At 31.4% G+C, this 15226-nt stretch overlaps 1 protein-coding gene across 1 annotated transcript in view; it reads right to left on the bottom strand.

Moving 5' to 3' along the window:
- Positions 1 to 2960: 2960 nt before the first annotated feature.
- The window catches only part of PCDH10 (protocadherin 10), a 44886-nt gene continuing 32620 nt past the window's right edge, over positions 2961 to 15226 (bottom strand). Inside the window, exon 5 of the mRNA XM_036315029.1 lies at positions 2961 to 9607. Coding sequence (XP_036170922.1) covers positions 9588 to 9607 — 20 coding nt within the window. The 3' untranslated portion in view covers positions 2961 to 9587. The remainder of the gene's footprint in view (positions 9608 to 15226) is intronic.

Raw genomic sequence — 15226 nt, 5'->3', positions numbered from 1 at the left:
AAGTTCTAGATGCTATAACTTATTTGTGTATTTTTAAGTATAGTTACTTCTAAGATTTCAAGTTAAAATAAGACACAGAGACTAGAAATGTGAGCCAGGGACAAGTTGAAAATTCAGAGTCAAGAGAAAGGGTTTGGGTAAACGTTAGGTTTATGTTTAGGGTCTTCCATCAGTCTGTCTGTATTTGTCTAATTCTTCATAGGTAAGATTAGGACCAGAATATTTTCCAAGCCCTGTCCTATACTAAATTTCTGTTATTCTGTGGGTCCACCTTAAAGGCAACAACATAGAAATATGATTTATTGCTAATAGAGTTTAGATAGTAGTTGATAAATACAGGTCTAACAACATTAGGACTTTTTAAAAATTATTTGCTGAAAACATATTTTGAACTTAGTTGGAAAGGGAAGGTAAATAATTTTTTACAACTGTTATATCTTTTAATTAGTTTTATTTACATTTCTTTCTCTTCATTATGTAGTACCATGTATGTGTCACAAAAAAAGACAGAGGGTTTGACTTAATGTGTCCTTTATAATTGGTCAAGACCAATTTTGGCATATAGACCAGTGAAAGTTTCACACGAAAAAAAAACACCTTTAAAATATTTATAATTTACATAATACATATTTATAAAATTATTTCCAAATAAATGATTAATAAAAATTAAATGGTAATCATCAATTATTACAGAGAATAAAGTGGAATACAGTGGAGAGGCTATCAATTAACATAAGAAAAAAATCTAAAATTCTCTGTAAATGTTAAGATATGTATAATGAAGTTCACGTCCCACTTGGATAGCAAGCGTAGTAAACGTGAGTGATAAAGAGAAAATTAGCAAGCCCTTCTACAAATAAAGTTACCTTCCTCACAAACTTTTCCCCTTTTTTTATGTCATCTTATTAAAGGCAACAGGATCCACTCAAACAAACCAAAAATCCCAGCCATGGTAGTTTCTCTCTGTCTTTGTCATCAGTCCAATCCAGGTTGGGGAATGTCTGGCCCGCTGGCCCTTGTAAAGCCTCCAAAATCATTTGGTCTGGCTCAGCCAAGGCATTAGGAGTGACTTAATGAAACGTTTGACCAAATATAACAGGCTAATTTTTAAGTTGACAATTTTGTATGACCTTTGAATGATATTATAAATATCCAAATGGCCTTTGGCAATAAAAAAGGTTCCCTACCCCTGGGGAGAGGAAGTATGTCCTATTTGTCTTCTGAAATGTCTCTTCATTCTGTCTCTCCTTCTCTATTGTTACTAGTCCAATCGGTAAGTTCATTGTTCTCCTTTGCTGCCTAGCTAGAGATGCACAGCAACTTGGTGTCTTTCCTTATGCCAATTTCTCTTCTTTCTTTTTTTGAGTTTATGAGTTATCTTGCTAAATCTATATTAGATAATGCTTAGATATTTGCAACATGTATTTTCACCTTTTAATCGTTATATCTAATACTAGAAAAGACTCTTCTAGAAAGATTGTTAAAATAAATATTACATTTACACTAACTGTGCTAATATCTAAACTTTAAAAATGCCTAATACAACTTGTTCACTCCATGAAACTGACTTGCAGTCGGGACCTTGCTGCACACCTCAGTAACAATGCCCTTCACCAATCATCATAGTACTAGCCCCTTGTCATAAAGCTTGATGACATGTTATGCTAATGTCAGGTAATTCCACAGGATCTGTTACCGATATTGCCAATTTCCCCCCTTTTCTGGTCCCTATAATTGCAAGTACATTATCTTAGGATCACTGAGACACCTTTTAAATGAGCAATATTTGCCAACACTAGCATATGAATCCATACATCTTTGTCAAAGAAATATTAGAAACAAAGCAAATTTCTATGAAGGCACCCCAATGAGTGAGTTTGGTATTACTATATCTTTAAATGAAATGCACATATCTCTTTTCTTTTTTACTCCTTCCTAGAGCATGCTGTCTCATCTACTTCATTCTTCATAGCCTAATTAGAATTACCTAAATTCTTTTATTTTTATTAATTGTCTCCTTGTTTTAACTTACATAGGGTTATAACTTCATGGACCTCAAAAATCAAAACTACTCCTCAGTCTTTTAAAACTTGTTGAAGTATGAAGGAAGATAGTAATTGTATTCTCTTCTCTCCTATTCCCCACTCTTTAATATGACTTTACTTGGAATATTTTATGACAGCAATTATGTTGTCTCTGTAGTTGATGCAGCCCAGTAACAAATGAGGACGGTTTTCACGCCGTGCCAACAGAAAACGATCACTGATGGTCCAAGAGTAGAAAAGTCCAAGCCAAGCCAGCGTGTGGATGATCAGATATTATTACCGTCCATCCAGGCACTTGGACAGTCTAAGCACTAATTAATAGAAAGCCACAGAATGTGTTTGCCTACGAGACTATTCTTTCCCGCCAATTATTTCTACACATGAGTCTCCCTTGTGTCAGTTAATACCTGTCACCATTTCACCATCTCTCCCTCCCTCTATCTCTCTCTCTCTCTCTCTCTCTCTCTCTCTCTCTCTCTCTCTCTCTCTCATCAATTTTGAGAGAAATGTATTACCAGAAAACTTTGGGATTGATTATTTACTTCATTATTAATTAGGAAACATAACTAAGAATAACAGAACTATTTTATAATAAAATACAGAATTTCAGGTGTAGGCAGTTCAAATATCAATTGATTTTTCCCCTTTGTCATTTTAAAGAGAGGAGTTAGCCTCACTGATAAGAGGACGGAAGGGTTGGGGATTGTGTTCTGGTTCAGGGGATAGCGCAGCTAATTAAATGTTCCTTACTCCCAGGAAGATTGGTTGAGGAGTTACCTAATGATTATCAACAGCTGTCAAAGAGGACAGAAGTAAAAAGAAATAAAACAAAAAGTATCTTTATCCATCCAATATTCTCAGTAGAAGTTTTTACATGAATTAATACATGTCCTTTAAAATATAAATACTCCCGAGAAACATTAACTTAGTCACAGATTAATATGAACTCATTTTATCTAGTGAATTTAAAATCTAGATTTCAAGACGAAGAAATAAAACTTTCAATTAATTAAAGAGAAAAGAGAAAACATTTTAAATTTTTGAACAGCCAAAGGGACGGCTCTAGAGAACGAGGTCTGATCTGCTGAGCTAAGATATGAGAATGTCAAGAATTCTGCAATTAGAATCATTTTAAAAATCTAATTCTATTGAGCAGATACGGAATACTGCCCAAACTCAATTTTATAATATGTCATATGCAAAAATATGATTCTGTCAAATATGCACTAAGTCCAGCAAACATTTATTTGCATGGGAATGGGAAGATATTCAGAAAGCACATTGGGGTCAAAGGAAAAATTCAGATCAATATGTCCTGATGCAATCATACACATATATATTTCAACAGTAGGGAAAGGGGGCGACGAGAGAGATGACTAGAACTCGGTGACTGTGAGTTTTATTTCCTGGACTCCACACCAATAATAACAGACAGGCAAAGGTGAACTGAGCTGAGCAGTGCATACCTATGTCAAGCCTATCATTTTCAGATCAGCACTGCTTACATACAACTCTAAGGCAGTCTTCAATTTTGAAAAAGAATTTTTCCTATGTGTAGACCATTCCCCATACTTCTGGTAACCGAGGATAGTGGTAAAGTCATGGCAAATAATATTAATAATATAACATGCCACTTATTGTGTGTTAGCACTGTGTTATGCATTTCATTCAAGTCAGTTCACCTAATTCCCACAAACGTTCTACAAGTGCACTTCTCCATATTTTACAACGGTAAAGATTCAGATTCAGATGAGAAGTGACTTTTTGAAAAGATCTTTCCTGTCTTTCCACAGCATTAAATAAGTTTAATTTGAAATAGAGGTCACATGGTGCCGTGCTTTTCAAACATTTGGGGAAATGATTCACAGTAAGAAATGTATTTCACGTTGTGACCTCTTTGACACATGTATCTGAAAAAAGCTTTATCTGCTTCTACCATAACTTATCTTTTAATACTATTTTATTCTACATTTTTTCTTTTGCTTTTATGTTATTTTCTTAAAATATTAATTTGTTCTCATGACCCTCCTGTTGGTTTTGACCACAAATTTCGATCACTTAGTTATTTTATAAGGTGTTATTTAATATTTTCCTATAATTTCCTTAGTTCCCAAAGCAAACTAGAATGCATTATTACATCCCATCGCTGTTGGACTTTAATACATTTGTAACCTGATAAAATTTAATTGTACCTTTGAAAATTCAAAATCTTGGTTAATTAGAAGAGTTCATGATGATTCCCAAGAAGAATAAATGTAAGGGGCAGGCGGCACAGGTCTACAGGGAACCAAAGTGACTTATAATTATAACCATTAATGTGTCATTGAGAACGATCATTTCTGATAGTAGTTATTTTCCATCTTAACGTTGGCTTTATTAGTTGTTCAAAGCAAGAGAAATACCTAGTCTTTTCCTTTGTTGCTTCATAAAGTTAACCTCTATCCAGATATGTGTAGTTTGAACTTAAGAAAATTTTACAAACCACACATGGAATTGAAAAAGCACAATATTTCTTCTGTTACCTTTCAGCTATTTCAGGATGTAAATTGATATAAGTTCACTCAGATTATTTTTACATTTAAAAAACCTATACCTTAATTTATATTTTTTCTCAGGAAAATAATACTCAAATAAATTTTATTTTTTCTTATGTTCCCATCAACTCAGTATGAAATAATTTGTTTCTAAAATTTTACATAAAATGTTTTTTTCTTTTATTTTTTGAAGGCACTCATATTCTAGGTACAACCTCTGCATTACTCCTTGTAGACCCTCTGTCTTACAAATCAAAAAAGTTAAAAGGAAAATATAACATCAAGTATGATATATATATGTGTATATATATATATATATGTTTAAAATATTCATTGTGGTTATCATGAGAACCATATGGAACTAAATGCCGACTTTCAAAACTATAAATATAGTGAAATCCTTTAAACCTAGCATATGTTGCTTCAAATGAGACTCAGTTTTGAACAGATGTCCCCTTAGACCTGTTTATTAAAACTAAAATTACTAAATCAGCATAAGTTGCTTTTAAACATTAGGCTATATTTTGCCACTGATTTTTATTCTAAGATCCCACCGACGTCAGTGGAAGATCCATGCATGGAAAATTGGTATAATATGTATCCTAGTTTTATTCATTTCATATGTATACAGCAGTATAAAATAATATATTACATTTACACTCATTTTACTTATGTATTTTATAGCATTCACAGTAACAAACACTATAGTTAAGATTTAAACTCATCTTTTGTTATAATACCCTGTTTTCACTCACAGATAACTGTCTCAAAAATGTGTTTAGAGCAGAAATTCCCTGCTTACTTTCAGCTCAAGGATGAATGGATGAATTGGACGTCTGAGTTCTATTGTTCAGAAGCTTTTGAGTCTCATGTGAAAATTTAGAAACATTTTGCATCATTAATGCAATATTTTCACGCAACTCAAAAACATCTGGAGTGTAAAACTTCAAACTACACATGTGACAAGTTTTCAAGAAATAAAAGCCAGTTTTCTAACTTTACAAATACTTGAAAATAACAGTGATTAGAAATACACGCATGCACACTGAAGGTATTAGAATTTTAGTCATATTATTGCCTGCAATACTCTGATGGCACCCATCTACCTGCATTCTCACAGAATGCCATCATCTAAAATCTACTCCAATTTTTAGAAAAAAAAAAAATACTCTACTGAACAGTAGTTTCACAAATTACTGTCTAAGCATTTTGTTTGACTTGGCAGAGGGCTATTCCTTGAAGTGTTAACAATATATAAAATAATTTTACTACTCCATGGCATAAAAATATGGAATTTTGTCATTTTCTGTTTTTCCTTGTTAAAAATGAACATAAAAAGGATGTTAAGTGCAAAGCCTTTATCACTACAAAATTGGAGTTGAAAAAGGTAAAGAAATTGCAATATGAAATATATAAGATTTTCAGAAAAATCATCAAGTATACCAATGTTTTAAGTATTTTTTTAGTTCCTCAGATAGTAAAGGAACACATAGAAATGTGAGGGGGAGAGAAAAATCATGTGCAGTGACCAATATCTGTGTTATAAGTAGTCAGTAACTTGAATATTTTTTTTATATCCTGCTTAACATTTGAAAAATTTTGACTGAGTAATTGTGTTAAGGATGGACTTTACTCCAGTAAGTAACTTCTGCAAGGTAAAAAGATTCACTATAATGCACAGTTATTGAAGTTTATGTTGAAAACTTGGAGGTGTTTTGTTTTAATCTTCTTATTGGAGAAGCAACAGGGTATCTCCATTATAAAAGATCTGACAGTAAATTATAACACTACTAAGAAATAAAACAGGAGAATGAGTAATTAAGATATTGAACTCTTCTATATTACTTAATTTGCAATGTTTGATAAAGGCATTGCATTTAATATCTTCATAAAATAAAATATACATATTTCCTTAATACTCCCCAAAAGAGATGAATCACTTTTAATGAAACAGACATCACTATATCTGTAAAGGAATTCCTTTGTGATATTTAAATATTTGACTTAAAATGATTTCACATAATTATATTCACAGTTACAAATTAGAATTTTACATGTGGCTGAAATATTTCTAGAAGTTGTCATTTGACATACCATTGAAACATTAAGACACTGTTTCCACAGGAAAATATTTTGACTTTTTACTACTCTAAAACTAACTATGTTAACAAGGAGTAAATATCATAATTATTCTTTTTCTGAAATAAATTATTGATGAAATACTGTGTTATAATTTGGATGTTATTTATTTGATATATATAAAATTATGAAAATTTGATATTAGGATGACTAAAGTAAATAGAAAAACTATTGTACAATTCTTTGCATGTAAATCTAATAAATGCTTATTTGGAAACCTTCAATTATTGGTTGGTTGCATTTTCTATTAAATAGTCCCCTTCATTAGCATGTGACATTTTAGCCAATGTACTAAAATCATACCTTATTCTGTTATAATTTCTGATTTATTCCGATGTAGTAGTTGATTAATAACCTAATCAGTTAGAATGCCATGTTTAAGTAATTCTATTTGTCTCACAATTAGGTAAGTTTTGTTGTTTTTGTTCCTGTAGCCTTATAATAAAATGAAAATTAGTATTACTGATTAATACGATATATTTAAAAACTAATGCACAAATATATGATATAAGAAGCTGGTTCAAAAGAGATTACATACAATGGTATAAAGGGCTAAATAATTAAAGAAAAAATAAGTCATATGAATTAATATAGCCATTATATATAAAGTGGGTATAACCTTATTTTCAACGCACATAATAAGACAGATGGATGTGGGTTTTTTCCATAATTGTAAAATGATAAATGAAAGTTTTTAATTAAAACAGGGTGATTCAACAAAAAATAATTTTCTTTTTAAAAAAGCAATTGTAACAAACATACTTTTTAAGTTAAATTATATAGAAACATATTCTTACTAAAATAGTCCATTATTCCAAATATTAATGTAGTAATGCCAAATTTTTCATAAATTTTTACTGCTGCACTTAGTGAATATATGTGCTTTTTGTTTCATATTTGATGAAATAACTTTATATTTTTAAAGGGTCCCTAAAAGACTAGAACAATGAACACATTATTTTGTTATATAAACTGATTGTGATTATGACATAAATATTTAATTCAATGACAGAAAAATAAGTGATACTAAGATATCACTCAACTATTCACATCACGGACCTATGAACATATGTATGCATTTTAATGTTAAATCTAAGGAAAATATTCCCATTTAAATGACATAAAACGAGTTGGAAAACATTTATGTATACATTAACATAGCATAGCTCAAACTATCATTGAAAATAAGATCAGTTAAAAATTAAGGAAAATGTTTCAAAGTGTGCCTGTAATTTAGATTGGGCAAAGCTTTAGCTATAATGTTGAAGGTTGTGTATGTGTGTGTGTTTAATGGGAATCTGTGACAATTCTGTTTTTTGTTTAGAAGGTTATCTCACATCCTCTAATTTTTTTCTCTCTCAATTGTGTTTCAATAAGCAATAAACAGTAGAAAAAGTGATATATGTAGTGGAAAAATGAATTCTACTGAATTTAGTAATTAACCTTTTTGACATAAAGTAAATGACAGGTTTCAGTTTTCAAGGCTGACACATGAAGAATTTTCTCATTAATACAACACTGACTACACTTAAGGTATAAAATTTTCACACATAGGATAATACTGAACCAATGATGTACCATGTTTCTATCTCCAAATTTATTAAATTTGCTTTAAATTTAGAGATTCTTTATACGTTATAGTTATTCATTACCAGTTCAGAGATTTATATATCTCTATATGTTCATATAGAGTTATAAATAGATTTTATATGCATGTGTTATTTGAAGTCACAAAACTATGCAAAACTATGTAAAATAAAATTCTGTGTGAGTTCTATGATTGAGGACCTCTTAAAATAGTCATCTTCAATAACATATTTTACACCACAAAATGTACAGACACCCAGTGTTTTTCTTCTAAGAACAAATACGGATGAATGTATAGAGTCTTTATAAAAGCTTTAAATGATTCTAAATTCAAAGCCATAGAAATAGAATCGAAATAATGTAGATTGTTAGGTATTTTGATAGTACATGTTCAGTGGTTCTCTGATAACATCGACAGCTATATCTTTGGCATTGAAAATTCAGTACAAGTTCTAGACAAAATTTTTTTAGTTTAGAGCTTCTTTTTCTTTTAAACAAGGAAAAACAGGGTTGAATAAGATGAAAACTGGGAGGAAACTACTAATGCTTATTTTTTTATTAGTAAGTTCATCTTTGGGACCCTGAATTACCTTTTTACTTTATTGTATGATGTGGACTATATGAATCCATTTAAAAACCAACTGAGTTGTACCACATTTTAGGAAAATTATATAATATAATATATATATTTTATATTTATTTAGAAGCTTTGAAATAGTACAGTAAACACTTTGCAACACGGTGTATAAACTACAGAATGTCTTTGATAACTTGTGGGTCTTCAGAATACAACATTTTTTTGTAACCCACAGGTGAAAAGAACATAATCACAATCTTTCTTGTAAAGTTGGAATAGTTTGGGGAACACTTGATCACACAAAAATAATATAAAACAGTCAAGTTTAAAACAGTGATATTGCATTTATAATGCACAAATTTCCTTTATCCTTATGACTGGCTTCTCATGGTGAATATAAACATCTAAAGGGCTCAGTGACATTTGGAGAGAGTAAGATATATAGTGCTGTAAACAGGCACACACTGATCGGAGAGGCAAAATCAGTTGCCTAAAGTTTCTACAGTTCTGCACATTTCAACTCATTTCTCAGGCCTGCTGAGAGCAAGGAGGTCCTATGATTGGCCAGGATGACTGCGGAGGCAATCTAATACTCAGTTACACACAACTAACTGGATGGCCAAGATAATGAAGTTGAAAAGTTGATGCTTTTGTTGGTCGACTTTGTGCAAATCATGCTGCTTCAGGGAAGTCCTGTAGAATTGACTAGCATATCCTTTTCCGTGCTGTGAAAAAGAAAAAAAAAATACTCTAAGAAAATGAGCCTGACTTTGGGTGTTTAAAATTGAACATTGCTGTAACAGACGCAAATACAATGGAAATGAATTGTATCCCCATAGAGACCCCTCTAATATCAAAATATTTCAGTGTTACCTTGGTTTTCTAATGATCACAGTCCTTCTGTTGTTGGGCTTTCTGCAGATGACAGTTTTAACATTTTACAAATTGGTTTTGCATGGGGAATGTATACTTTATAAACCAGCCGCCAATTATGTGAGATTAACTTTTTAAAATCATGTATAAATCAACCCCTATTTCACTATTCACACACAATCAGAATATTTAAAGATGTGTGGCTCTTATTTTAGAATATCTATGAACAACTTGTTATATGTATAATTTAATAAACTCTAAGTTATATATAGTAAGTCAATATATAATAGAAAATACTGTACCAGAAACTGTTTATGTAGTTAAAGAAGTAAAGGATGATTCATATGTTCTGGTTTATTTTATATTATTTTAAAAATATATGAAAACCAAATCTTTTTATGGCCTACAATTTTTTTAAATACTTAAACTTATTCCCTGAAATAAAAGAGCTTTCTCATAATGAGGAAAAGGCAAAGGAGAGGAAAAGATATCAGATTTGATCCAGCCTTACAAAATGTATTAAGTTATGTTCAGACTCAATCATCCAGATTTTATGCTATTAAGTATTATATACATTTATAATGATAAAGGCTATTTTTCCCATCTATCCTTAAAGTCTGTAATATTTGACCACGAGCACAATGAGAACAGTAATTTGCATCCTTTAGGTCAGTATCTGGCTCATCATGGATGTGTGATAAAAATGTGCTGAAAATCAAGATTGTCCAATTGTGATAAAAATCACATATGTGTACATCTCACTAAAAATTAAGAACTTAACTAAATAGCATAAGTGAATTGTTTTAATATGATGAGTTGTTGGCTTTTATCTTTTTTAAAAAATGTAAGAATATGCTAATCAGTGAAGGAATTTCCACTCATTTCAAGTAGATTATCTAATTATATATTCGTCCTAATTTTTTTCTCCTGCTTTTCTTATTTATTTTTACTCACAAACTTAGTTTCAAAACAGACTGTCAAACATTCCTTCACCGGTTCACCTTTTAGCAGAATCATAGCAATGAACATTGTGGAAGTCAGTCACCATCTTAGCCAGAAATTAAAGTGCAAATGAAGAGATGGATGCATATCCTGTGTAATAACCAGTATTGAAAATAATCAGAACATATTTTGTTTCATATCACATAATATCATGAATAATAAAGTGAGTTAGCTGCAACATGGGACCACATGGTAGCTATTATAACTTACCTGGTCATAACGCTACATACAGAGAATATTCTACTAGCAAATGGGAACTCTTAAAAAAGAATCTTTTAAAAGAATCAAATCCTATTTTTTTCTATGACCTTGAATTCAATTCCCTGTTTCATGATAAATGAGTATAAAATGATTCAAATATATTTTGTTTATGCCAATCAGAATTGAGAATAATTTGGTGAATTAGAATAGTGAACCACCATAGAAATTCGGGTTTATAAAATAAACTGAAACCAATAATTACAGTGACCAATTAACTTATACTCCAAACTGAACAATTGTGTGAGTGGAAGAGAACACCTTAACAATTATACAAGATATAATCTTATACTTTCCCAGACAGCCCAGGAAATATGATCACCCTAGAAAGACTATTGCTCTTTTCAAAATAAGTTAGAGCTATTACTTACAGGTTGAAGTTTTTTCTTTAAATAGTATGTGAGAAAATACTGTTTTATAGGAAAAATCATTCTAGTAGTTCAAGGAAAAAGCTACATCTTGGTATAAATGCTGAAATGAATCAACCAAATACAATTTTAAATCTGTAAAATATTTCTAATTAGATGGAAAGATTACTTAATGGGGGGGATGAGGACATATTTGTAATACCTTAACCAATAAAGAAATTTTTTTAAAAAAGAAAGATTACTTAGGAGAAAAATTACTAGCATCAGTGTCCTATGTTCATTTGACTTAGAATACAGAAAGAAACTACGTCATTAAAGTGGTTCATAATTATAAGAAGACAGAGTTTAGCGTTATACTCAATATCTTAAATATACTAGTAAACATAAGCTTAACTGGCATATGTTAATTACTGCTTAGGGTTACTGTGTGCTGCTTTTATTCCAGTAGTTGTCTGAAAAATATAATCACCTTTTATTAAATTTACCTCCTCCGACCACTTAGTTAATTCAGGAGGGTACATGTAAACAGGTCAGTACAAACTAGAATGGGGAAGGTGATTTCCTTCATTAAGGAAGCTGATTTGCCAAAGGTGAAGCACTGACAGATAAACTAGAGAAAATGAAATGTGATGTTATTACTAAAGCCACACTCACACACATTTTCTTTCAAGGTTTTGGAGGAGTGGGTTTGAATATTGAGTAACCATTATTGTTTGGGGACTGTATGAGTTGATAATGGACAAGTAACACACAAATATTATTTTTTTAAATCAATGTTATTACATTTTAGAGTCCATGCCTCGGACAGTTATACCACAGTGTTAGCTATGATGACTGTGCATTTGCTGAAGCATTTCAGGCTGCAAAGAGTGGGTCAACTATTTTGAGTTTCTCTGCTTTCTAATCTATTCTATATGTTTTGGAATTAACCAAGCCTAGTGGGAGAATTTCACAAATGCATTTTCCTCTGGCTATTCATCAACATATGTGGGGAACTGGTCACTTGATGTGGATGGAAGATTTTCTTTTTGGTCAAATCCAAAGTAATAAGAAAGTAATACTGCTAGTATTCCTTTTTACCTCTGTTTATTCATTCACTGCATTTATTCTTCATAGTGAGTCATAGAAATGCTACATTTATGACATTTATCTTACTATCTGAACTACAGGTAAAAATCACTCTGTGGAAAGAGATATTCAAATGCAGACCTTCTTATAATGTAGCATATATATGTGTGTATATTTCATATGTATATTACATATACATCTAACATTATATATAATTTTAATGAAAGTTTCATGATGCATATATTGCCTTATATTGTGGAGTCCTCTTATGGCTTTTGATAATTTGTAAAGGTTGATATTAAATTATGGAACTTTTAAACATTCTGATGAATGACAAGAAGAATGAGTGTAAACATGTATGTTGCAAAACAATTGTATGATTTTCAGTACTGATATCCTTTTCATATCATGTATAGTAACATAATGGCCTGGAAAAATAATTCTGTGCAATATACTGAGATGACAATTTACTAATTTGAATATTCACATTCCTATGCTTGCATAGCAGGAAGCCAAAGAGCCTTTATACTTTTTGACAGTATAAACTAGAAGCTAAAGCAATAAATAAATCTTGTGAGATGATCTAATCCATTTCTGCAACTGAAAGAAAGAACGGCCTCCAAACATCCCAGGTGACTGAGACTCTCCACCACAGTGAGACACTTCAGGGGCTGAGATCAGTAACGGACTCCGGAGCTCATCCAAATTTTAATGAGCCTCCCATCAGGACACTTCTTTATATCTGAGGCGAATCTGGCATACACGAGTTTAAGCCCATTACCCCTTGGAGAAGTCAGAAACACCTGCTCTCTGTTCCCTGTGAAAAAGCATATCATAACTGAAAGACAGAAACATCACGGGGTTCCTTCTAAATAGAGGACCCACAGGCTTTTATAAATTCCTATATACTTGTGTGTGCGTGCGTGCGTGCGTGTGTGTGTGTGTGTGTGTGTGTGTAATGTAAAACTACCTTCTCAAAAAGGCAATGCTACATTTACAACTGGTTCAAAAGGAAATATCTACTCTGAATTACTGTGGCCATGCCGACTGCCACCAATACTTTTAACAGGATTGTGTAATTATAGTAACTCAATTTTGTTCAGTTTAAAATTATTTCTCTCTAAATAATTATATTAATTAAGAGTGCGTTGAACTCTGCCACAAAAACCAGTGATAGTGTACCAACTCCTTTAATGAGACAATACATTTTGATTATTATCATTATCTGAATTGATTTGAGTAAGATTTCCAAAGACACAGTAATCATGCATTACTTTTCCATCGAGACATGAGAATTGGCAATATCTTTCTTAAACACTAAAAATATTAAACTCTTAAATTATTGGTTTTCAAAACTTACTATGATAATTCACTTGTATAGAATTTTATATATTGAAGGGATCTATTCTAAACATTTCTAGAAATGTTAAAAATTGTGCTTTAGAAGCTTAACATTTTTTTTTCCTAAGTGGAAAAATAGATAATAGGATGAAGCCTTATCTAGAACACTTTGGCCACTATACCAGGTTCTTTTTGATAAACAACCTCCTTGCCTCAGAGTACCCTAAAATCAAAATTGGAGACTGGATTCATTTGTAGATGCTCCACTCCTACTTTGCCATGTGTCTAGGAAATGAAACTCTAATATGTATTGCTCTCCATTTTATAATATCATAGAAAAATTTTCTGAGATTCTGCACCATAATCCACTAAGCTCTGATTTGTTCCAGAACCCTCTGAAATCATATCTTTCACATAGCAAAGGAGTACCCTTGTAATTTCTTTTGGAGACAATTCATTCTAAGTATAATAAAGTTATATGTTATTTTAATAGTGACAAAGATACTTTTATTTAAGTTAGTATCTAAGATTCTAACAAGATAGCCATATGTTCCTTATAATTGGTCCTAACTTTTTCCTTTGATAATTATGGAGCTGATAGTATTTATTGGAAAATCTTCTTGGTTGGCACATAAAATACTTGTAATTTATACGTTTATTTTCTAAAAAGACACATGCAACATAAACGACTTAGAGACTGTGTGCAAAAGCATGGCTATTTATTTCATATACTTGATCTGATTTCCCCGAACAGACCACAGTCACTTCTATGTCAAAACAAACAGATTTAAAACAGGAATTGCTGGCTCAGTGGATGCTGACATGCTGACACACTGAGAAGCAAAAGCTGACCACTGTTTTTCTGTATTGAGAAAAACACTCCCACACTGAAGCAGGTTAGAAACCGTGACCATATAGGCTTCAATAACACCTTGAGAAAGGCTGCCAGATAAAATACAGGGTGGCCGGTTGCCTTTGAATTTCAGGTAAATAAGGACTAATTGGTTAGTATATGTATGCTCCATACAATATTTTGGTGTTATGTACAATATTTGTTAAAACTGGCCACCTGTCCTCAAGGCAACACCACAGGTGACATGCTTGTTGCCACTGAGGCAAATGTTACCTGTTTTCTAGAAAAACGTTGCACTATATTTTCTAATTATTTTGTAACACTATAGTTTCTGTAATAAATTTCATGCATATTTCTACCAAAAATATTTTAAAATAAAATGTCAAAGTTCGAAAGGAGATAAAGAAATAAAATGATCTAAAATGTAAATTTATATTCAGTGACTTATTGCTTAAATTCATACATGAATACATTTTTAATTGTTACTTAAGTTATTTTAAAATTTTAACCTTGTGTGGAGTGAACTATTTGCTTTGTGAAATAAATATAACATACTAGATAAAATGTTCACTCTTCTTTGC

This window comes from Myotis myotis, unplaced genomic scaffold, assembly GCF_014108235.1.
Source record: "Myotis myotis isolate mMyoMyo1 unplaced genomic scaffold, mMyoMyo1.p scaffold_m19_p_6, whole genome shotgun sequence".
NCBI classification, from domain to species: domain Eukaryota; kingdom Metazoa; phylum Chordata; class Mammalia; order Chiroptera; family Vespertilionidae; genus Myotis; species Myotis myotis.
This window is presented reverse-complemented; position numbering and strand designations above follow the sequence as displayed.